The sequence below is a fragment of the Ornithodoros turicata genome, chromosome 4 (assembly GCF_037126465.1).
Source record: "Ornithodoros turicata isolate Travis chromosome 4, ASM3712646v1, whole genome shotgun sequence".
NCBI lineage: Eukaryota > Metazoa > Arthropoda > Arachnida > Ixodida > Argasidae > Ornithodoros > Ornithodoros turicata.
This window is the reverse complement of record NC_088204.1, coordinates 76,584,515-76,606,614: the sequence shown is the minus strand read 5'-3', so window position 1 is coordinate 76,606,614 and position 22,100 is coordinate 76,584,515. Positions and strand designations below refer to the sequence as shown.

At 43.0% G+C, this 22,100-nt stretch overlaps 3 protein-coding genes across 4 annotated transcripts in view; 2 read left to right on the top strand and 1 right to left on the bottom strand.

Annotated features, from left to right (window-relative positions):
• The first annotated feature begins 22 nt into the window (after positions 1-22).
• On the top strand, positions 23-12,366 carry LOC135391921 (arf-GAP with dual PH domain-containing protein 1-like). Its single transcript, XM_064622484.1, has 7 exons — positions 23-136; positions 3,716-3,951; positions 5,002-5,181; positions 5,239-5,388; positions 6,109-6,327; positions 7,417-7,639; positions 11,745-12,366. Exons 1-7 carry the CDS (start codon positions 55-57, stop codon positions 11,810-11,812), a joined length of 1,158 nt encoding a protein of 385 aa, XP_064478554.1. The 5' UTR covers positions 23-54; the 3' UTR covers positions 11,813-12,366.
• Positions 12,367-12,409: 43 nt separating this feature from the next.
• LOC135391920 (N-acetyltransferase 9-like protein) lies at positions 12,410-14,758 on the bottom strand. Its single transcript, XM_064622483.1, has 7 exons — positions 14,628-14,758; positions 14,415-14,524; positions 14,305-14,361; positions 13,728-13,808; positions 13,604-13,663; positions 13,424-13,518; positions 12,410-12,617 (listed from the first exon to the last, which is right to left on the bottom strand). Exons 1-7 carry the CDS (start codon positions 14,702-14,704, stop codon positions 12,501-12,503), a joined length of 597 nt encoding a protein of 198 aa, XP_064478553.1. The 5' UTR covers positions 14,705-14,758; the 3' UTR covers positions 12,410-12,500.
• A 181-nt stretch (positions 14,759-14,939) lies between these two features.
• LOC135391917 (DNA-dependent protein kinase catalytic subunit-like) overlaps positions 14,940-22,100 on the top strand; it is a 42,054-nt gene continuing 34,893 nt past the window's right edge. Inside the window, exons 1-20 of one of the 2 annotated variants that reach the window (XM_064622479.1) lie at positions 14,940-15,119; positions 15,219-15,358; positions 15,414-15,490; positions 15,551-15,643; positions 16,437-16,511; positions 16,581-16,692; positions 16,753-16,865; positions 16,983-17,082; positions 17,151-17,237; positions 17,762-17,919; positions 18,712-18,768; positions 18,855-18,947; positions 19,175-19,257; positions 19,331-19,421; positions 19,510-19,669; positions 19,756-19,916; positions 20,011-20,139; positions 21,640-21,749; positions 21,854-21,937; positions 22,020-22,095. In XM_064622479.1, the coding sequence (XP_064478549.1) occupies positions 15,229-15,358; positions 15,414-15,490; positions 15,551-15,643; positions 16,437-16,511; positions 16,581-16,692; positions 16,753-16,865; positions 16,983-17,082; positions 17,151-17,237; positions 17,762-17,919; positions 18,712-18,768; positions 18,855-18,947; positions 19,175-19,257; positions 19,331-19,421; positions 19,510-19,669; positions 19,756-19,916; positions 20,011-20,139; positions 21,640-21,749; positions 21,854-21,937; positions 22,020-22,095 (1,989 nt within the window). In that variant the 5' untranslated portion in view covers positions 14,940-15,119; positions 15,219-15,228. Of the gene's footprint in view, positions 15,359-15,413; positions 15,491-15,550; positions 15,644-16,436; positions 16,512-16,580; positions 16,693-16,752; positions 16,866-16,982; positions 17,083-17,150; positions 17,238-17,761; positions 17,920-18,711; positions 18,769-18,854; positions 18,948-19,174; positions 19,258-19,330; positions 19,422-19,509; positions 19,670-19,755; positions 19,917-20,010; positions 20,140-21,639; positions 21,750-21,853; positions 21,938-22,019; positions 22,096-22,100 lie in introns of both variants that reach the window. The other variant, XM_064622478.1, reaches the window with a different exon arrangement.

Here is a 22,100-nt window from a genome sequence, read left to right as displayed (position 1 = left end):
AAGTCACATGACCGGATGTAGAATGAAATTAAAAAAGAAAATGACTGTTTAAAGATGGCGGAGCAAAACCGACGCAAGTTGCTGGATCTCCTAAAGTTACCTGGAAACGACGAATGTGCAGACTGCAGAAGGAAAGGTGACCTCTTTTAAAGTGTTCTACGCATGTCATGGGAGGAGTAAAATTTGTAAGAATTGTGTCTGCTAGCGTAAGAGAAGCGCAAAAGAAACCGGTGGATTTCGGTAGCAGTGTGACTACAATCCGAAAATAATTTCTGGATCGTTTTGCGTCCGCGTTGCGAAATGACTGGCCAACTTCACTCAAAGCTGTGCCAACCGTGTGACATTTCCAAGGCGGGCACGGTGTTACGAAAAGTTTACGACGTGAACTTAACCTTGACAGTTTGATCGAAAGTTGACACTTCGGAGCTAGCGGATCGATTTGGCGTGGGGATGATTCACGATTTTTCTTTTTATTACTTTTTGGAGGAATGACAAAGCGTAGTGGGGTTTACCATTCTTCCGTGTTGGCATAACAATTGCGCTCAGACATTTGCTTTTGAGTTGCATGCATGGAATGTATGTATAGGTATATAGGTGGGGTGTCGGCGCATACAAAATTGCCTATCTTTTTTAAATAGTTTTATTTGCTGAAGTCTTCTGTATAGAGGGTCGTTCCACATCGTATTGATGAGACGGATGTACTTTCTGCCTGAAAAATTTCCGAACTTTGACATATGTGATTTATGATTAAATATATCTGTCACCTATCATGAAATATAAAGTATAAAGTGTGTGTCATGTTCGTAAAGGCAGCAAAAACCAGCTTGAGTGGCCGTTCTGTTGAATTTGAGCAGACAGAATGAAGGAGTTCTTTGAAATGGGTGTTGCAGTATGCACCTCTGTTAGCAGTTGAGCCAAAGCTTTGCATTTTGTATGGCCTGCTTTGTTCAGAAAATGAACACTCATACAAACCACTTCGCCCACTATATACCAGGTGTTTCACGAAGGTCCCTGAATAATTCGTAAACGGTTGGTGCCATCGAAGAACTTTCTTTTTGGCCTCGTATGCCTGTGTTGGTGTATACAGGGTGTTCCAGAACACGTGCCATTAAATTGTAATAAAAAAACTACGCCACCTAAAATCATGCGGTCAATGGCGTTTGTTCTTACTAGGTTTTTGCCACCTCCTGACGTGAATGTCATCTAACTTGAGTTTTATTTTGTCAGTTTTTACAAACTGAATTAAAAAATTTACTAAGTAAAGGTAATTTTTTACCCCACCAATGTGAAACGCTTGTGGAATTTACTCAAGTTCATGATAATTGATACAGATATTAAGGAGCTATACGATCGGAAAAGATAGCCAAACATCATGCGTTTCGGAGCGCCCAGAGCCTAGCACTCGGCCACTGTTTGTGCGCCCTCACTCTCAGTCCCACGACAGGAGATAGCTAAACCCAGCCCACGCAGGGATAGTAGAAAACGTGAAGAGCTCTTGAAAATGGGAGGGAAAGGCATGATCCCAGCAGAAGCCCGATGTGGTATGTCATGCCTGTCTTACCTGATACCAAAGCGAGATAATAAAAACACTTTTTCTACTATCCCTGCGTGGGCTGGGTTTAGCAATCTCCTGTCGTGGGACTGAGAGTGAGGGCGCGCAAAAAGTGTCCGAGTGCTAGGGTCTTGGTGCTACAAAATGCATGATGTTTGGCTGTTTTTTCCAATGGTATAGCTCCTGAATATTCGTGTCAATACGAGCTTCACATTGGTGGGGTAAAAAAGTGACCTTTACTTGCCAAGTTTCCGAGTTCAGTTAATAAAAATTGACATAATAAAACTCAAGTTAGACGACATTGACATCAGGAGGTGGCAAAAACCTATAGTAAGAACAAATGCCATTGATCATGTAATTCTAGGTGGCACATATTTTTTTTTAAATTATAATTTAATGACACGTTTTCTGGGACACCCTGTACACACCAACACAGGCACACGAGGCCTGTCCGCACCCTTAGTGACAGATGCGTTAATGGCTTACCAGCACGTGTACGAAGCAAGACACGGGCTAGTTCTCCAGTAGGTTCCATCCAACTGCGGTGTCGTGGGGAATGAACAGCGCCGCAGGAGCAGCTCTCTCATTTAGGCGATGAGCAAGTATTGCACTGCTGAGGGGAGATGAGATTGTTGCTTCATTTTTCTACATCTAGTGGCACCCCTGGCTTCATGCCGATTAACAACTGACAACTGCTCACAAGAGTTTGTGCAACGCTCACTTTCACGGATGCCACGAAACACCTCTCATCAAGACGTCACATTAATTCATAGGATGCGACCCAGTGTGGCTTTTACAGCTCAGTGGCATTACTGCTTGCGACATTTTGACTCTCCCAGATGCCGTCACCGCGGAGATCTGGAAGATCTAGGGAGCACGTCCTTCTTCCTTGCTTGCACTACCAACCTTTCCGATCCAGACTTTCAGCGTCTTTAAATCGGCTGGACTCTCGCCCTCTCACAACGTCAAAATTGCTTTGTCCGTGACCAAATCTAGCCCGCTTTGGTCCTCACTGTAAGGCGACTCAACACTCGATTTCACCAAATTACACCCGCAGCGGGGAAGGGTATGTCGCCCCTGGCGGTGAAACTCACCACTCATCATCATTTAAATAATTGTTGTTATTATATATACACCAAAAAATGCAAAGAACAAATGTAGATTGCCACATGTAATCCAAAGTGCTCTGATAAGTGGAAGTTACTTAAACAATTGAGCCAACAGCAAATGCCAACGATAAGGTGCAGAAAATTCGAAAACTGCAGTGGATGCTCTTCTTTTAACACTAAAAAAAATTATCATTAAAGTGTTGATTCTTTACATAACTTTTTGCAGCCCTAGAATTCTGTAAATAACCACACCCTCAAACATATTCGGATAAATTACTACCAGTCTACTCAGTGGCATCACTAGGGTAAGCATCACCTGGTGCGGGAGCTCATTACCCCCCCTCCCCCCCCAAACAATGAGTCCCTTTCCATACCAGTCGATACACAATGTATACAATATCATACCCCATGCACAAAAAAAAAAGAAAGAAATCATGTGCTTGCAGAGGGCTCCTCTTGCTGTTTTTGGTGTTGTCAGGCTGTAGAGAGAGAGAGAGAAAGGAAGCGGCGCTATGGGTGTGGTGCGTCACACCCTTCCATTGCTTCACTCACTGCGGAATGCACCCCCTGTTGACACCAATTAATCTACTAATCTGTCACTATCACATTCTACTCGAGTCACTTATCTTCTCTCTGTATATCTTTGTCGTATCTACATAGATGTTTCGTAGAGTGTGTTTTTGACAACAGCCATCTGTAGTAAACACTGTATCCAACCCTGGTGTCTTTACCTTGTACAAAGGGCAACAAGACAACACTAGAATGATAAGTTCTGGAGCTGTACTTTCCTGAGTGTATTTTCTGTACTGAGTACAGTACTCAGTAAAGTACTGAGTGTGGAAAGTAGGGCTGGTTGGTTGTCATAACATACTGAACAGAGAGCGAAAACACAAAAATAACACCAGACGAGCTCATTCGGTGTTGTTTTTGTGTTTTATATGGCTCTCCATTCAGCATGTTTCTTTGTTTGGCACGAATGCTGCAACCCGTACTTCCGCCACATTGTGCCCAGTACGCACGCCGGAATAAAAACGAACCGAATATATCCCGCTAGATCCGGATTGGGCGTCATACAACATCGGCGTGTTCCTCTGCAAAGAGTGCGCGGGGCTTCATCGCACTTTGGGTTCTCACATCAGCAAGGTTCGATCAGTTCACCTGGACAACTGGGAAGATAGTCAGATCGTCACCTTGGAGACCATGGGAAACAGAAACGCTCTGCTCAAGTACGAGGCTCACGTGCCGCCGTCCTACAGGAGGCCTTTGCACGATGATGTCACCGTTATCAAGGTCGGTATAGATTGATCAATGATTGTCGATTTGGTCAGGAAGGACACAAGAAAAAAAAAAAGCATGAACATTTATGTGATGCAGCATAATTAGGGTTCTTCGTTTTCGGGTTTCAATATTTTTCAATTTGGGGGGGGGAGGGGGGAATAATCGGGTGCTGTTTACACACGAGAATTCGGGGAGAAATAGGGCACTACGATCTCCGTTTGATATGTCATCGGGGAATGTTCGGGTGAAAGGAAAGGCATACGAAACAAGCCACTGCTGTGACACTGGGACAAGAAACAATAATCGTAATATTTCTGACAGTGAATGTGAATGTGAGTGAATGACAAGCAGTGTTCGAACACTTGCCCGAGCTGCACAAAAGCTCATCTTTGACTCCTGCTGGAGGGAATTATAAAAGGAGGACAAATAAGCTACTTTTGCTGACGTTACGATTCATTTTTCCGACGGTTTACCTAGAACGGCAAGTGGAAGGACCGCAAGGATTTCGGGTAGATGTCGGGTTTTACCCGAATGCTCGAAAACCTGTTCGGGGGGGGGGGGGGGGGAACTATCGTGAAAAATGGGGTCTAACCCGAAAACTAAGAACCCTAAGCATGATGGGATGTTGGCAACGTGCCAGTTTTGCTTTTGTCGCCGCTTTGACGCATAATTTTTTGTGCTGTAGGGCCTGACTTTTTAGGGTTAAACCCGTATCCGCCCGATATTTACCCCCCGAACGAAGTCTGTAAAATTCGGGTTTAACCCGAATCTACCCGAAAACATCCGGGTCGCGTGGCACGCTCATAAGCGTGCATTAAAAATAAAGTTTGATAACATTGCTAAACATTAGTTCCATGTTAAGACAAATTTTTATTAAACAAAAAAATCACCCGAATTCCTGACGACAGAATATGCCGTAGCGGGATTTAACCCGAATACACCCGAATTTTCAAACGAAAGATATCACCCGATATTTACCCCCCGAATTTGGCCAAAAATAAAACCCGAAAAAGTCATGCCCTAGCTATAAGCTCAAATGGAGATGGTGATATAACGACGCAGGAGCAGTGGGTTCGAGCCAAGTACGAACGGGAAGAATTCATTTATCCCGATCGACAAGTGTACGAGCATGGCAGCATGGAAGGCTGGCTCTACAAGAGGGGAAAGGAGGACGGGCGGTTTTACCCGCGTCGCTTTGTGCTTCGAGAAGGCGAGGCCTGTCTCAAGTATTACGTGAAAGAGGTAATGCCCGATGTGCGTGACGGTAGTTCCTAAGTCATGCTGAGATTGTGTTTGCAGTCACACAAGGAACCAAAGGCAACGATCCACATATCGGAGCTCAACGCTGTCTTCTGCCCCGACAAGATAGGGAACAAACACGGTCTGCACCTCAGCTATGTCAAGGAGGGTTCTACGAGAAACTTATTTGTGTACAGCGAAGATGGAAAGGTAATCTTCGTCTGTTTTGTCTTTGTCTAAGGCCCCCTAGCTTTCTGCGGTGTAAACATCACTTTTCCGCAAAGTGGGAAGTACAAATGTGCAAGATTCTGTGGGTGAGAGAAAATGAGCGAAATCAAATGCATCATCCTCCCAAGCTCGCACATCAGCTCATGCCGCGAGCTTTTCCAGCCTTTCGTGACTTTTTGGTGCGTGACGAAAACAGTAGTCAACTCTGTCAATCTTCCTCCGGGCGTTGTTGTAGTTAAATTTGCTTTCATCGCGGCACGTTCGGCTGTGTAAGTGACAGCATTATCAGGCATTGCACTCACGGCTGATTGGGTTTAACCCGCGAAAATGTTGCAGATGGATTGAAATCCTCACACAATTCTGTATGATATCGAATACTATTCCGCAAAAAACGGACGATTCTGGCGGAAACAGCGGTACATTTCCGTTCGGTACCAGTTGCTCCTAGCGTGTCACTCTCATAAAGGAATACGCCAGAGCGTGCTCCGTAAACTTTTGTCCAGCACTGTACTTATGCTGCATGTGTGTTCAGTTAGGTTACATTACTGTTCTCTTCGTATTCACATTGGTTACGTAACTGTTGTTCCATTGGTTACATTGATTCCATAAAGGTTCCCGTCGTATTCTCTTCAGTTTTAAAATTACTATTTGCACAGCCCTGATATTCTTTGTTAATCTTATTACAACACCCGTATCTAACAGACAATCGTAGACTGGTACAATGCACTGCGGTCGGTGAAGTTGCATCACCTACAAGTTGCATTTCCTGGAGCCAAAGAAACGGAACTCGTGCAGCACCTGACGCGTGACTTCCTCAAGGAAGGATGGCTGTGGAAGTCTGGTCCACGAACCACTGACCAGCATCGGCGGAGGTGGTTTACGTTGGACGACCGCAAGTTCATGTACCTCGAGGACCCACTGGTCAGTACACCACTCTCTCATTTGACGATTTCTGTGTTACGTCTAAGATAGGTTCTCCCAACTTTGGATACGCTCAGTAGATCATTGTATTAATGATACTTTGCTAATACATATAATAGCCTTAAATCTACCGATACTTTACTGATGTATTCATTAAGTTTTAACTACATTCTACCAGCGTAGCGCGAGTTTCTAGCGCAAGGGGGCTAAATGAGTATCGCACCCCCAAACAAGACACATAACAGGAATGCATCCGCAGAATCCCCCCATTCAGCAGAAAGTGCTTCATGAACTTTGCGCATTGGTTGCTTCACTTTGAGAATATGCTCTGCTGTCTCAATGCACACAGTCTGCTGCAGAAGCACACAGGACTCGATTTTACACCGGTGTGGTATTTCGAACCGCGCTTCAATTGCCCCCGTCTTTGAGGTGCCCAGAAGATCGTTTCAAGAGCGCCCAATGTAAAAAAAATTCAAAATTCAATTAAATATTAAAATTTTTATTTTTTTATTTTAAAATAATTTTTTAAAAATTTTAAAATTAAAAATTTAAAAATAAATTAAGAAAAAAACATTTTTTCAAGTGATAAACACTTCCACAGTTTTTATTTCTCAGACTTTTTTCTCTCGGCCGATAATTTGCGTCTAAAAAAATCTTGCGCCCACGGCGACCGCCCCTGCGGCCCCCCTCATGCTACGCCACTATGTTGGTAATGTGCATACTCATTGATACACAACATCTTCTGGGGAGTCTATTGACGAGAGCTATTCATATTCTGAATTCTTTGTAAGTTTTGATGTTTAGCTAAAACTACGTAATATTTTCTTAATTTTGTAGATTTAGGAAATCGTGATATCTACACTCGCTCCACAAGGGCTACGGGTGAATGTATCAGTCACTTAGTAGTGCCTCACGAATAAGCCGATGCCAGAAGGAAGACGTTAAATTCGTCATCACATTCAGGGAACATGCCTCTGCCACTCCTTTTGCAAAGTCACCAGTGTGTGTGCACCACAAAGGGTTCTACGACCACATCAAACCTGTACTGGTCTTAAATCCAGCTCAATAATTTACTGTTTTCCTCGTTAGGACGCCTATCCAAAAGGGGAAATCTTCCTCGGCTACCACGGTGAAGGCTACACCGTCCGGCCGGGAGCCCTGCCCGGGTTCAAAGAACAGCCTTTCAGTTTCACTGTCGTAACGCCAACACGCAAGTTTGTCCTGGCCTCGGAAACAGAAAAGGACCGTTCCGAGTGGATCACCCTTTTGTCCAAAGTGATGGAGAGGCCCCTCAATCCACACGACTCCAATAGTAAGATCAGACGACTGCTCTAGACGCGATCTTCGTGTTCCGTGTCTTTTGTGTGTGGGGTTGTCCCTTGAAGTGTCTCAGTGCCTGTTATGCCATACTGCGCAGAAAACTTTGTGTGTTGTAGCACGCCGCATGTTTTAGCATATACAATCGTTACTCGTACATAAGCCCTCTGTTTCTTCTGGCATATACAGTCACCGACAGATTTTTTGGACGCTGTTTTTTCGGACATGCTCGATTTTTCGGACGCGTTCGCGCAACGGACACGGGTTCCATAGAGTTAATGTATAACAACGTCCAAAATTTCGGACGTCATAGGGCCCCGCCGCTCGATTTTTCGGACTCTGTTTGCCCAGCCAGCGAGCGTCACGAATGGTCACCAGCTGACCACGTGTGTATGACGCAATGCGAAGGTCAAGGAACTGTGCATTAGTCATATCTTCCTTGTAACCCACTTTAAATGGGTCTAGTAAGGAGCGAAACAGGTCAAAGGGGGACCAGGTCCCCCTTTCCACATCGAGTAATGTGCAACCGCTGCACCAATAGCGTCGTCAGTAGAATCTCGATCATACGAATCTCTAGGGACGCCGGAAGATATTCGTAGCATCCGAAATTCGTATGAAAAGAATTACACCAAATATAAAAATTGAGGCAAGAAAACAGGCAAAGACAATTAATATGAGTGAAGGAGGCCTGTCGTAGCGCTTTTGCATATTCATTTTGGCCAAAGCTGCCGAAATTCACGAAGGCCCAGCACGTTCTGTCCAGCCGCGAGTCGCATGACAGTGCTTGAAGCGTGCTTCACCTAAAGCACGCAGGCGTTAGGTGAAACCGACTTGCGGAATGGTGACGTCCAATGTTGCCAGAAGCATGTTTCATCCATGTGTTCGGGATATCGACGACTTGCCGTCTCCCAGCGCAGACGTCAAAATCGGAACACGGAACAACATTATCCGACCTACTAGTGCTTAATAAAGCCGACTTTTTAAGCATAATTCATTTTTTCGGACTGCTCGATTATCCGGACTTTGGCGCGATCCCCGCAGAGTCCGAGAAATCGGACGGTGACTGTAGGCCATCGGACATCCCTTTGTCATCCGACAGTGGTGCATGATTAGGGCCTTGTTTCTTGGGGGTTATTCCTCGGTGAATCCCGTTTTTACTGCCCAATTTGGATCAACGTCGCTTTGGGTAAAATTCGAAAAATCCTGAATACAAATTTCCCAAGGTGCAGATCCAGCCACCAATAAGAGTGCCGGAAAACTCAATGCATTGTGCATCGAGCAGAGTTGCTCATCTTCATCTGAAATGCGCTTTCACCAAAAATCTATTTTTACCACCCGATATCGGCCGACTTTACCCTGTTTTACAAGTCTTTAGATAGAACCTGATTTCCGAGAAACATAAGACCCCAAAACGCAAGGGCCTATAAATGATCACTGCTCTGTTACGTGGATGCTGTGCTAACATTCAACAGCGACACATGACACATGTACACCACGCAACCGTAGAATATTGGGCAGATATTGGCTGGATGTCAGGTGGATGTTAAGCAGATTAGATAACTAGTCTGCCTTTTTTATTTGGCTAGCTTGTATTTGTCGCAGTTTATTTTTAGCGAGACAACATTTGTAGCATAGCACGCGTGTTTTGGCTTTTTGTGTGGTGCTTGTTTTTTTTAGCATGCATAAGTTTGTCGTTAGTCGTAAGTTTATCATCATTGTTGTTTACATTTTTTATCGATATGTTTCGGACACGACATTGCTTCCAAAATATTTCTCATGAAAGATAAATATAGGAGCCATCAAACTGAACAGTGTGCTACATATATGTGCACATTCAGCTGCACATGTCAGAATTGATGTTTTGAAGCTGAAATTGACATTATACTGTAAACGCATTTTTATTCGCGATATATAAATTTTCGCAAATCGCGCATTCAGTCATTTGCAAAATTATTCGCGAGTATTTAATTTCGCAATCCCAGGGCTGTTTCCTTTCGCGTCAAGCTATGTTCGCGATTAAAATTTTTTCGCAATTTTTTAGCGGACACGAAATTTGCAAACATTAATACATCACGAATAAAAATACGTTTTCAGTACCCAGTTGAGGTGCTTTAATAGACTGCAGTGCTAGGCTCCCTAACTGTACACCATGCGTCTGTTACGACGTTCGGCTTGAAATGACAGCCACTGGCATGAAACCGAGACAAAGTTCATTTTCTTATCTTTCGGCCTCCAGAGCGGGCCACGGGGTGTTAGAGGTTTCCACCCGGCACAACAGTTAATCACCTGGACGATTGTACCTACTCACCCTGTTCATAAATCAAACTAAAAAAAAAAAAGCTAGACACTTCTAGGATTGTGCCTCAAAAATGCGTTCACATTTCGGAAATCGAGGTTCATGAACCGAGGGAGAAATACGTGGGAAATGTTTCATTCCGCGACGAGCCGTTCGTAAATCGAGGTTTCGTAAATTGAGGGTTGACAGTAATAGACAAGAAAATAAAACAGATCGATCTTAAGAAATACCACAAATCTAATGCTGAGAGCTCATCAAATCACGAATACTGCTTATCGCCAGTTGGGCCCTGTGACAAGCATTTGCCGTAGGCCTTGTGTACTTTCGTAGCTCCTGGCCTGGTCATTATTTTTGGTTCATTTTGCATTCTTGTAAGCAGAGCCTCATGTTCTAGGGTAAAACCCATTTTTACGTCCCGATTTGCATCCTCACTTCAGGTAAAACCCGAAAACGATCTTACTAAAATGCAAATTCAGCCCCGAATGTAAACACTAAGGGACCGCTAAGGGACCACGAAGGGAACATTAAGGGAACACTAAGGAAACACTAAGGGAACACTAAGCATTGCACATTCAGCACAACCACTGTTCATCTCATGGTCTAAACTCTAAGAAAGTGTCTCTTTTTACTTTTTCCACACATGATTTTACCCTAATTTACAGCTCCTAACATAAAACCTGATTTTTGCCCCCCAATCTTAAAAAAAAACACAAAACCAGAAAATATGAGGGTCTACTTATAAGCAACAGTGATTACTAAGTCTAAATGTTCAAAGCTTATTAATAAGATTCATCATGAATACTGCAACAAAGACGGGACGCAAGAGATTAACACAGAAGGAGGTGCTACTATATCGACTCCTCGTCCTGTGTTCATCTCTTACGTCCCGTCTTCTTTGTGCTTTGATGATGAATGTTACTCAAGCAGTCGAACTCTCGATATTGTTGAATTATTAATCACATTATGAAATACTGCAGGTGTCATGCTTCAAGTGCATGTCCTGCAATGCCTTGTGTGCATGTCAGCAAATGCATCTTGTTAGATGATGCATGAGTTTATTATCATTTCCTCTCCAGTAGTCATGCAGACTACTATCACATATTGTGTGATCATAGTTTGTGCTCTGTGTAATGTTGTTTTCGACAAGTTGTCATGCATCGCATGTGTGAATGTGTCTTTTCCTTTCTTTCTGTGGCCACTAAAGAACGAAAAAAAAAATGCAATCAGTCTTGTTCTCTGTGTACCTTCTGTCTTTAATGTGGTGGTGGAATTTCTTCTGGGAATCACGTTGCATGTCCAACACATATATGCAAGTTGCATGGGTCATTGCATGGGAATTAAAAGTGAGTATGCCAATCATTATTCTGATGCTTTTAAGATAATTTGGTGGTGGGATGCCAGAAATGTTAACGCTTTCTTGTTTTAATACAAGAAAGTGTAATGTTTATTGATTGTTTAAACATATCGAATGAGTGTGTCTCGTATGGTAGAAATGTACTGCTTAGTAGTCTTGGCATGCTTAAAAATGTTGACAGTGTTAGTACAATTCAAATGCTTTTTAACAACCTATAATATTCACAGAACTACTAAGCTTAGTGTTGAGAGTGATGGATTAATTAATTAATTGATGTACTACAAGAGTGCCAGCAGCTTTTGCATGAAATACTAGTGTTCTGAACAACCTCCATTGAGGCGCTGCTCTGCTATACTACAGAAGTTTTGACAGCAACTGTCAACAGTCAGTGTTGTAGTTTTGCCTAGCTGTATGTATGTATGTAATGTATTTTTCCTTCCTCTCTTTCAGTGTCCATCAACCTCGTTCGGAAACGACCGACGCTGACGTCATCTCTACAAATTTTAAAAGTGCGGTGATGAGGATGTCCTACAGTGTCGCGATCCTGCGATTGTAAATTTTATAATGCCCCTGCCATCTTTATTTATATACATATATATAGCTTACAGAGTGCATTTCTCAAGAAATTTCTAGAAGCGTCCCGAACGAGAATTTAAATTGTAGCTTGAGCGGTCACAAAGTACCTCGTGGTCCGTGTACACGGTAGAATTGTAGCGTGCCTTACATTCCACAAAAGTTACGAGCAGAATATTTAAGGAGAAAGAGTGCTGTTTCAGATTTTTATGAAATGTAGCAGTTCTATTCTAAAGCACAGTGTAGTTGAATTGCCTATTTGCATGCATCACCGAGAGCCAGTGTCGTTCTGCCAGCTCGACGGAGAGTTGAGCATTGCCGCCACGGCCAATCGCAGCAGTAGTCTTGCGCACTCTACACACATGAAAGGAATGTGCTGTAAATAACTTTGTGCCTCATAACGTACTTGTATTGTTGTTGTCATTTCAGTTCAAAAGATTTATAATTGCATTTTACCCTTTTGTGATCCCAAAGGTGATAAAGTAACGTTCTCGTGCCACGTTTTCTTTTTTCTTTTTAATACTAGTGCCATTTATGTGAAGTTCATTTTACACCATTTTTATTGCATTTATGCGTAGCCCTCATTGTAGATCACGTATCTTTCTTCTTTTTTTTTGTATGTCACAAAGAAGGTCAGGACGTTCTTTGTTTTATGACGTAACTGTTGGTTTGCGCTTTCAGTCTGTCTTCAAAGTGTTCATCAACCTTTAGAATGTACGTCGCTTCCTGGAAAATTTCGCTCGTGGAATCCTGTTCAGAGACAAAATGGGAAAGAGAGATTAGAAATGTGCCTCAATGCACCCAGACGGAATATCTTACTTTGTAAATCACAAAAATCCTTCAAAAATTTGAGAAAGTGCAGAAAGTACCTAAAATAATTAGCTTCTTCAGACATGTAACACAAAAATCAGTACAATGTTTGCAGTCTATCTGAACTAAGAAGCGGAGAAGTTTAATGCTGGGATATGCAGCTCACATGTACCTTTCAAGTTTGCATTTCACAGCTTCGTATGTGACTCTCGCATTTTTTTGAACGCATAAGATAGAGCTGTGGTGTTTATATTTGAAATATCACAAAACATTACAGAGAGTATAAGAAAAAACACAAACAATAATTGTCATAAATGCCTTATGCATGCCTATCATACATATCAACAACGAACAGGCCAACTTACGGAGGTTTGAAATTCTCAAATGTTAAATATTGCATAATTTATTCCACTGCACATACACTAGAGTACGGCCACAAGTTATATGTCAACGGCTGTCACTACAACTAGCTATATAGAGGAAAAATCTATGAAAGAAATTCACCCACTACCTATTCAAAGTGTTCCTAGACATAGATGCATGTGCGTTAGATTAAAATGTTACCACACCTTATCATATCACACTATCACCTGTGTTACTCTTTGTATTTATGAGTAATGTATGTGTCTAATAGTATAAGTTCCTGCTAATCCCGTTTCTCTTAGCCAAGTTTATGAAGGCATTGCATGGTGTCCGTGGCTGTTGTATTTCGCGTCAGCATATTTTAGAGAACTTCGATTGCTCACCAGAATAAATCCGAGCTTTTCAAACAAAGCAATGCTGTCTTTGTTTTGGAGTTTTATTTTTGCGGTGAAGGTCTTTATATGGAGTGTTTGTGCACCTGCAGGAAAGGTGGGGCCAATATTATGCTTTATCACGCTTTATATTATTTATTATACATGGTTATAAATTGAGAAAGCACGTACCGTACCGCATCATTGTGCAAATTGCTTGTTTTCCAAGCCCCTTCTTGCGGTACGCAGGCTCTGAATTGGCATCATGCATTATGAGGTATGTGGGGAAAAAATCATGTATCTTTTATTGTGTTACCTGCGATCATGACTTCTATTTCAGCTTCGTGTGGATCATCTTGGTTGTTGAAGAACAGATTCACGTCCCCGATCATGGATTCTAAAATAATGTTGTGAAGACTTTGTTGACTATGGTCTCAAAGGAAAAATGAATTTTTTTGTTTGTTTGTTTCTTTGCAATTATTTCACAGAACAGTGTAAACAAACTTGCTTGCATACTCCACTGTTCTTACCACCGGCTCTGCTGTCTGAGGTTTTCCCGAAGACTTTCCGGACGAATGTCGGCACAGTTCCCCCTGAAGTTGGCCCAGGACGCATACTAACCCCCCCTGTCTCCCACTCCTTCCTGCTGTCCTCTCTCTATCTGTCCACATCTATACGCTGCTCATAGCCGCAGTTGCTTCGCGGCGCTAACACGAAATAAATAAGAAATAAAAATAATAATACTCCACTGCACACGAGCACTCTCATTGGGCATGATTACAGCGCGCTAAGAATAGCAGCCAATGAGATTTATGGATTCGAGGAGCAGGCGTGTTTTCGCTGTAGCTCTTGCGCTAGGGAATGTTGCTATGTTACTAGCTGCATATACAAACCTGTTTCACTAGACGTAGTGGTGAATGCTTCTTTTTCGAGTATGATGAAAGTACATTCTGAAACGAGGAGGTCATTTATCTGACATGCAACCGAGGTGCATATACGCAACTGTCATCGTCCTCTAGCCAAGACTTCTGCATCTGGTACTCCTCTTCAAGAGAAAGTGGCTCAGATGCTGTCATCTCTTGTAAGAACGGAGTTTTCATCCATTCGTGGTACCTGAAAGCAAAATGGTTACATCCTTGTAAGCTAGGAAGAGAGAAGATCCTTATAACTCCAGAGTAATAACAGGAAAAACACCTGCAGAGGACTACAGACTCACTTCAAGACGTGATGTTCCTTGTATGGAACGAAGATAATACCTCCCGACCAAATTTCTGTGTTTTGATTGGTCCTCATCACTAAAAATATGACCAAAACGAAACCAGACTCTTTCGCATGCTAAGCATGCGCGCTGCCATGATGGCTATAACCACGTGATAATTACCATAATGATAACTTAACGAATAAAACCTAATAATAATAGTTTCTTTCTTCGTTTTTATATACAAAACAACAAACTGTAATACTTTTTGTTGTTTTCTTTGTTACTTCAAAGTTTCCGCAGTTTCTGTTCGCAGCTGTTTTCCTCTGTGAAGCGCCATTTTTGAGCAAGTTGTTGCGTTGATTGTTGCATTGAGCCACAGTGTTTCACACCTGTTTCATGCTGCTTAATAAAGGTCTACGTTCTGTGCTCCGTTCTACATCTAAGTAACCATGTTGTTGTACTACTGCAGACATTTTCATGTTGAACGTCGACGCCCAATGTGAAACAGTAAGCAAAAAAGCAAGCGTAGTTTCAGTTTCTCCCTCTGCAACTCATCAGAGACGTAAGCCTGCGTCCCAATTTTTCATTTGGGTTGTCACACGGCAGACAAACAGAAATGACGAGCCAAATTCAAGAAGCACTCTGCAGGCTCCACAAGACAGTGAACACTGAAGAAGTTGTGGCGCTTGTTGAAGACATCCGACGGACGTGTCAGGAACATCACCTATTCTCGGAGACTGACATCGGTATGTTATACACCCTTTCCCTTAGAGCGTCGTTCTAATTTGTCTTCCGGCACAGGTTACGTGACATCTCTGCTTACTAGCGGCAGCCAAAGTCTGGTGTCGTTCCTACAAGGCTTTATAGGCAGAGACAAGGTATGCCAATAACATTGTTGTGCACACTGACGTTTATCTCGCATTTTCATACCTTTGCAGCTGAACGACGCAAAATGTAAAAGCTTGGAACTTATGATTGATTGGTTTGATCAATCACCAGCTCAGTTTCAGCAATGTGCTGTCGCGATCAAGGTAATGACGTCCGAAACGGTGAATTTATATTTAATAAGCAGTATATCACATAACAGTGGAGCGGTTGTGATGATGCACATGCCACACGCCTTCCTTCTCTCTCTCTCTCTCTCTCTCCTCCTCCTCCTCCTTCTCACTCTCTCACTCTACCACATGTAAGGCTTTTCTTGGTATCAATTTTGTGCTCAGTTAATCAAATAGCGAGCACATGTCTATGCGTGTTCTCTACACGTATACATCCACATTCACGTGTGCTCTACGTTCGTAGCGGTGACAGCTCACGATCGTAGAGTAATCTCTGCGCTTAATAAATTATCGTTAAGCTTCATCTTACACGAACATTCAAATCACACCCTGAAAAAGGAACGTTATGGTGTAACCATCTTACACGAACAGACCATTTGTGCGTGCTAATGTACTGATCGCGATCTCTTGTGTCATCAGATGAAATGCAAAAAATAAAAAATAAAAATGCCGAGACAGTCATTAATTTCTTGACAAGTCACAGGGCACTTCAGGACCTAGAAGATCTGTCCTACTCTGGGCAATTAATTGTCTAGCCCACTAACCCATCAAAGAAAGAAGAAGAAAAAAAAAATCATATATAAAAATCATAAAATTACTGTAGCAGCAGTTGATTGTTGTAGCACAAAGTCGACCACGTTACGGTACAGTCGATGACACTTTAGCCAATCCAGGCCACAGCTGCGTGTTATATACTACCCTTGTGGCTCAGTAGAGACTGCCTATTTTATTTTGTACGTTGTCACCACAAACTGTTCTCTGCTTCCAGGATGTGGGCTTCCAAATCTTCTGCCGCGACAAATTCGCAAAGGCTCGTTGCTTGGGCCTCGTATTACTCTCCAAAGTTAGTGGCAGCCTTATACGTTTATTACGTTTCATTTATCAATTCATTAATTACATTTCAATAATTCAGGTACTGGATGCCCGTCAAGGAACGCCGGAGTCACAAGATTTTGGCGTTCCTGCATTGGTGGACAGGCTGTACTTGGAACTGGGACAGACGACGTCGATGTTGAAGCCTACGGGTGCGATGCGGAATGCCCGTGTTGTCTCCTTGGTGAATAACGTGTCCGATTCTGTTCTAGTGAAGGAAGAAATCCTGTGCACTCTCGGACTCATCGCGAAAGGCTATCCCGACGCCGTTCGAAAGTACCGTGACAGGCTGTTATCCGTTTACATCAGCGAACTCAATGTTGAGGTAAACATTAATACCAATTATTTTTTGTAATGTTGGTGCTGCTGCCAAGTAAATGACTCACACTTTTGAAAAAAAAAAAGAAACCCTCAAAATTTGCATTTTTTTTTTCTCAATCAGATGACAGGTGCAACACGAAGATCTCATAAGAACATCATAGCAGGATGTCTGCACGGATTGTCCGGATTCATGTACCACTTCACGGTGTCCTTCGAAGAAGGTGACACGAATCGCGTCTTGTTTAACAAAACGAGCCAGTCGCGTGATAGATCCATTGTAAACTTTCAGATCCTGACAGCTGTTACAAAATCTTCAAGTGCATTCGGATGGCAGTGTCTCCGAACGAAAACCTACGTCGCTACGACATACCGAAAGGTACGTTTAGAACCCTTAGTGTTCCGCAAATCCGCGGTTCAGCGGAAATTTTGTGGAATCTGCCGTATCTCGCGGAACCTACTGTTTCCCTCAGAATCGCGTGTTTTTTTTTTGCGTAGAATTATGTAAGGATTTCAGTCGACTTGCAGCATTTTCGCGACTTAAACCCGATCAGTGGCGACTGCAGTGCCTGGCGTGGTGTGACGCGGTTGAACATGCTGGGATTAAAGAAAAATTTAATGACTGGAATGCTTGCAGAGAAATTGTCAGAGTGGGGTCTAATTTTCTTTGCACACTGAAAAGTTACAAAGGGCCGGAAAAGCGCGTGGAATGAGTCGGTGAGCAATCTTGGGAGAATGCCGCAACATTTAAAAATTTTTTTGCTTGCCAGCGGAGCCTCGTGGATTTCTAAATCCCACTTCGCAGAAATGTTAATTTTCCACAGCAGAAAGCTAGGGGTTTTAGCGTATGCTATAGCTCCACAGACGACGTGAGAGGCAGTGTCATAAGTGGTTCTTTCGCAGCCGCTCTGATGCTACTTTCGAGGCACGCTGCGCAGTTTGGGCTCTTCCTTTTCGAAGGCCACGTTCCAATGTATAGGAATCTGGCATACTGGAGCAAGTACCACAACAGGGATATGAAACAAGCTGGCATGGCTGCACTCGAAGCCTTTCTCAGGGAGGTAAGCATCTCGGTTCGCTTAAAGCCCATGACTGTCTTTGAACATTCTAGACAGTGAGTTGGAATCCACTAGCATGATTCACCAAAGCCATGCACTTCCTCAGCGGAATGCTGCCTGCATGGCCTAATGATTAGCGCACTTGACTGGAATGGCTTTGGATATTTTTCTTTTTTTTTTTTAACGACCACCTTTTCTCTCATTTTTGTGAGGCAGTGAATGTCTTCATGTTATTTGTCCATTTGTCCTCAACTTCTTTACTTTCCATCATCTTCATTACGTCCTGGTCGATGCCTCGCACACTTTTGCACATTTTACGCACTAACTTTTTAACTTTGCACGCTAATGGTGTGTTTCTTGTAGTTTGACTGCTTTTTTTTTTACTTGAGGCATTGTAGGGACACGGGAATAAATACGGAAAGCGGTGTAAACCACGATTTGTGCGTTTGACCTGCGTATCCAAGCAGAACAAATGCTGTCGTCTGCCTTTTCTCTTACTCCCTATTTTCCCTCTCATCCCTCTTTTCTTAAACTGAACGCTTTACAGGGCCAACGACCGCATGACACCCCACGACCACGTGATGTGCTTACGTGATATGATCATGTGATGGCCCTCTAAAGCTGCCATGTCACACAAGTTTGGCACAGTGTCCAATGACACAGCCAATTTTCTATGTTCGTATTATGACCTGTAACTTGTGCGGCATAACGGCCAACTCCCAGTGCCTCACAATAAATGTCTGCTGACGTTACTCTTAGCCTCCCCTTATTAAATCGACTTTAAATTTTCGTCAGGTGTCAAGTGCTCTGCTTCAGTGCACAAATAAGGAAGATGGGATGAAAATGTTTGAGGTATTTTCAAAACGCTCTCTCTGATGTACTGGTTGTTATATCTGTGTCATGCGAGACTTTAAAAAGCGCTTCCTTTCTCCTTCTAGTTCTTCATTCAAGAGTTCAAGAAAACGATGACCTCCGAATCAAACCTTCGGGACCTAACCATAGCACTCAAAGGCTATGGAATGTTTGCAGCGGTAAGTACGTGTCGCTAAGGCTAGAATTTCCGGGTGAGGATTTGGTGCGTCGGTACATTAGTGAATATTTTCTACAGCATCTTTCACGTAGCATATTTGATCTACTAGTTCATGCACAGCTAAACATCTTGCAATGTGACAAGGCAAGACTTTGTAGCACAGCTTATGCGCGCGACATATTCAGGTTTTGTGCAACACATAATCTAAATACATTTTATTGCTTCCAGCCATGCAGGTATTACCTGAAAGAATCCGACATATTCTACATGCTAACAGATATCATCAGCCGCTCAGAAAACGTCTTTCAGAAGTAAGATCGTCTTTTCTCTAGTCATCTTATCTACATCTTATATCTGTTATCTTCAACTCCTTGTTTCTTTTAGCATCAATAACCCAGGACAGCTTGAGGACAACTTGCCTCTTTTGATGAGCTTTCAGGAGGCCACAGCAAGCATCTTACAATGTGCTCGACAGGTGGTTACACCAGACTCTCAACTTCTCTTTCTAATCGGGATCTCATTAGATCAAACAGTAAAAAATGGATGGTATAATCACAATTTAGGTGCCAGGATCACAGTTGGCTTCGCTAGAGAAGTTAACCGTGCTGCAGATCCAGAACTTTCCGTTTGTGCCGGAAAACCTCACTTGGAAGTACTGCAAGTCACTTGCTTGCGTTCTGCTCTTCCTTCAGCCACTGGCGCCCTCATCCGTCTCACAGATTGGTGCGTTGACTTTCTCCTCGCTTTCTCGATATCAACGATATCAAGTTGACGATATCAACTCATTTTTATCACTCACAATTTATCAGTGTATCAAGGCGTTATCAGAACGTGTAGCCACCCCATCGCAGCAGACGTCGAGGCGGCAGACGACGGCGGCAGCGTGCCAGGCTTTTCGGATCCTCGCAAGGTCACTTACAAGAGGTACCTCCATTTGTGGAACTACCTGCTGGACGCAGTTCACATAAAGGTTAGCACAGGCTGCGGCACGGTGGTTCTCAGACGTGTTTGTTGTTGAACATGTTGTAGTCTTTGAATAACATGCTTTTGAAAACTTACTTCAGGAACTGAACCAGCTCGACGTACCTCTCGAGGCACGGCACAAATTCGTCGCAGCCGTCTACGATGCATTGGTATCTGCGGTCATGGAAATCATAAGCAAGCTCAATCTCTCAGTTAAAAAGAAAGCGGAGGTAACAAAGACTTGTTTCTACCGTCACTGACTGATTTTTGGGAAGACACCAAACTGCGGAATTTTTTTGTTTTTCAAATGACAAAACTGTATTTTTAGGGCCTGACTTTATAGCGTTAAACCTGTATCCGCCCGATATTTACCCCCCGAACGAAATCTGTAAAATTTGGGTTTAACCCGAATCTACCCGAAAACATCCGGGTCGCGTGGCACACTCATAAGCGTGCATTAAAATAAAGTTTGATAACATTGCTAAACATTAGTTCCATGTTAAGACAAATTTTTATTAAACAAAAAAAAAATCACCCGAATACACTGTATGCCGTAACGGGATTTAACAGAATATGCCGTAACGGGATTTAACAGAATATGCCGTAACGGGATTTAACCCGAATACACCTGAATTTTCAAGTGAAAAATATCACCCGATATTTATCCCCCGAATTTGGCCAAAAATAAATCCCGAAAAAGTCAGGCCCTATGTATTTTCATGTCCATTGACCTCCTGGACCGATATGCTGGCTTGACATAACGCGATCATAGTTTGTAGCGAGTGTCCGTGAGCTCTCGTTTGCCACTGACAGTTTCGTCTGCTGTAGACATGGCATGGTGCGGTTTCTCTGCCGTTCTCTTGCGGGCGCTCCGAAGAAATGGAAGGCTTTCTAGAGGGTGTCTAGAGAGTAGACTTATCATGCGCGCTACATATGAGTAGAGCCTGAAGTTTTAGGGTTTAACCCGTTTCTTCCCCGAATTTGCACCCCGAATTGAAGGTTGCCTCTTTAGGGTGAAACCCGATTTGTACCCGGCAAATTGCCCTCACTGAAACGTCTGTAGGAATGCACACTAGCTTGTTTGGCAGCAAATGCAATTACATCATCGTTTGTACCAAACCAGTACAGTTCCCGATTTCTGCCCGAATTTAGCATACTGGGAGTTTTTCTACCTGAATTCGCATGAATTTAGAGCACCTGTTGATTTCCCCGATTTTTACCCCATGAATTGGGGGAAAAATATTTCCCGAAAACTTCAGGCTCTACATATGAGCCACGATCATTGTGTGGACGGGCGCATGTAATTATTCCACGGTGTAGCCCAGCCAAAAATGACAAGTTGACAAAGGGGCTTTTACTGCTCCTTTAAACGGCAGGTGGAAGGACATTAGTGTTGATTGAAATATGACAGTCATCGACAAAGCCAGTCAGTGACAGGAATTGTACCACGCTCCCCAGGATTGCTGGTCGAGTGTGCTAACCACTCCCAATGAGGACACGGTGTCCACAAACACGGGTAAAGGAGGAACATAGAGGAATGCATAATCCTCTTATCAGCTTGTGTAGCGCATGCAAGTTCTCACCTTTGACTGAAGATTCAGATCGCTAAATGATTCTGTCCAGTTTTGTAGTTGCTGAAGGTCAGAAAAATCGGTTGGTGACTGGAAGTGTTTTACTGTTGTAAAAGCGTTGACAATTTTCGAGCTCAAAAGAGACTTCTCTAACACAAGGTCATGGAGGTGGACGGTGTCGCTAACCTCGATGCCGACCCCGTAAAAGGAGCTGAGGCGACGTGCCCTTACGACTTCAACATCTTCATCAATTTGGTTGACTTCTTCAGGTAGATGTCATTTTGAGCTGCAGACGCAGTTATCTGCTTCTATCTGTCTTGTTAGTTACCTTGCATTTATTTATTTATTTATTTATTTGTTATACCTAATGCAGAGACACCTTCACAACGAAGTGCTTGGAACACTTCTGTAAATGGACATATGTCATGATTCGCCGGTTCATAGAGCTTTCCACAAAGTGAGCATTCATTTCAATAAGTTTATGTTTACAACATATTTTTGTAAACGCTCGCAATGTTTGTTCTTCGCCCCAAACTTAGGAACCCCCTCGTGAGTGGCTTCTACAAAGCGTTGACAGCTTGCTTGTCTGTCTGTGCTGAAACCTTCTACTTTGAGGTACA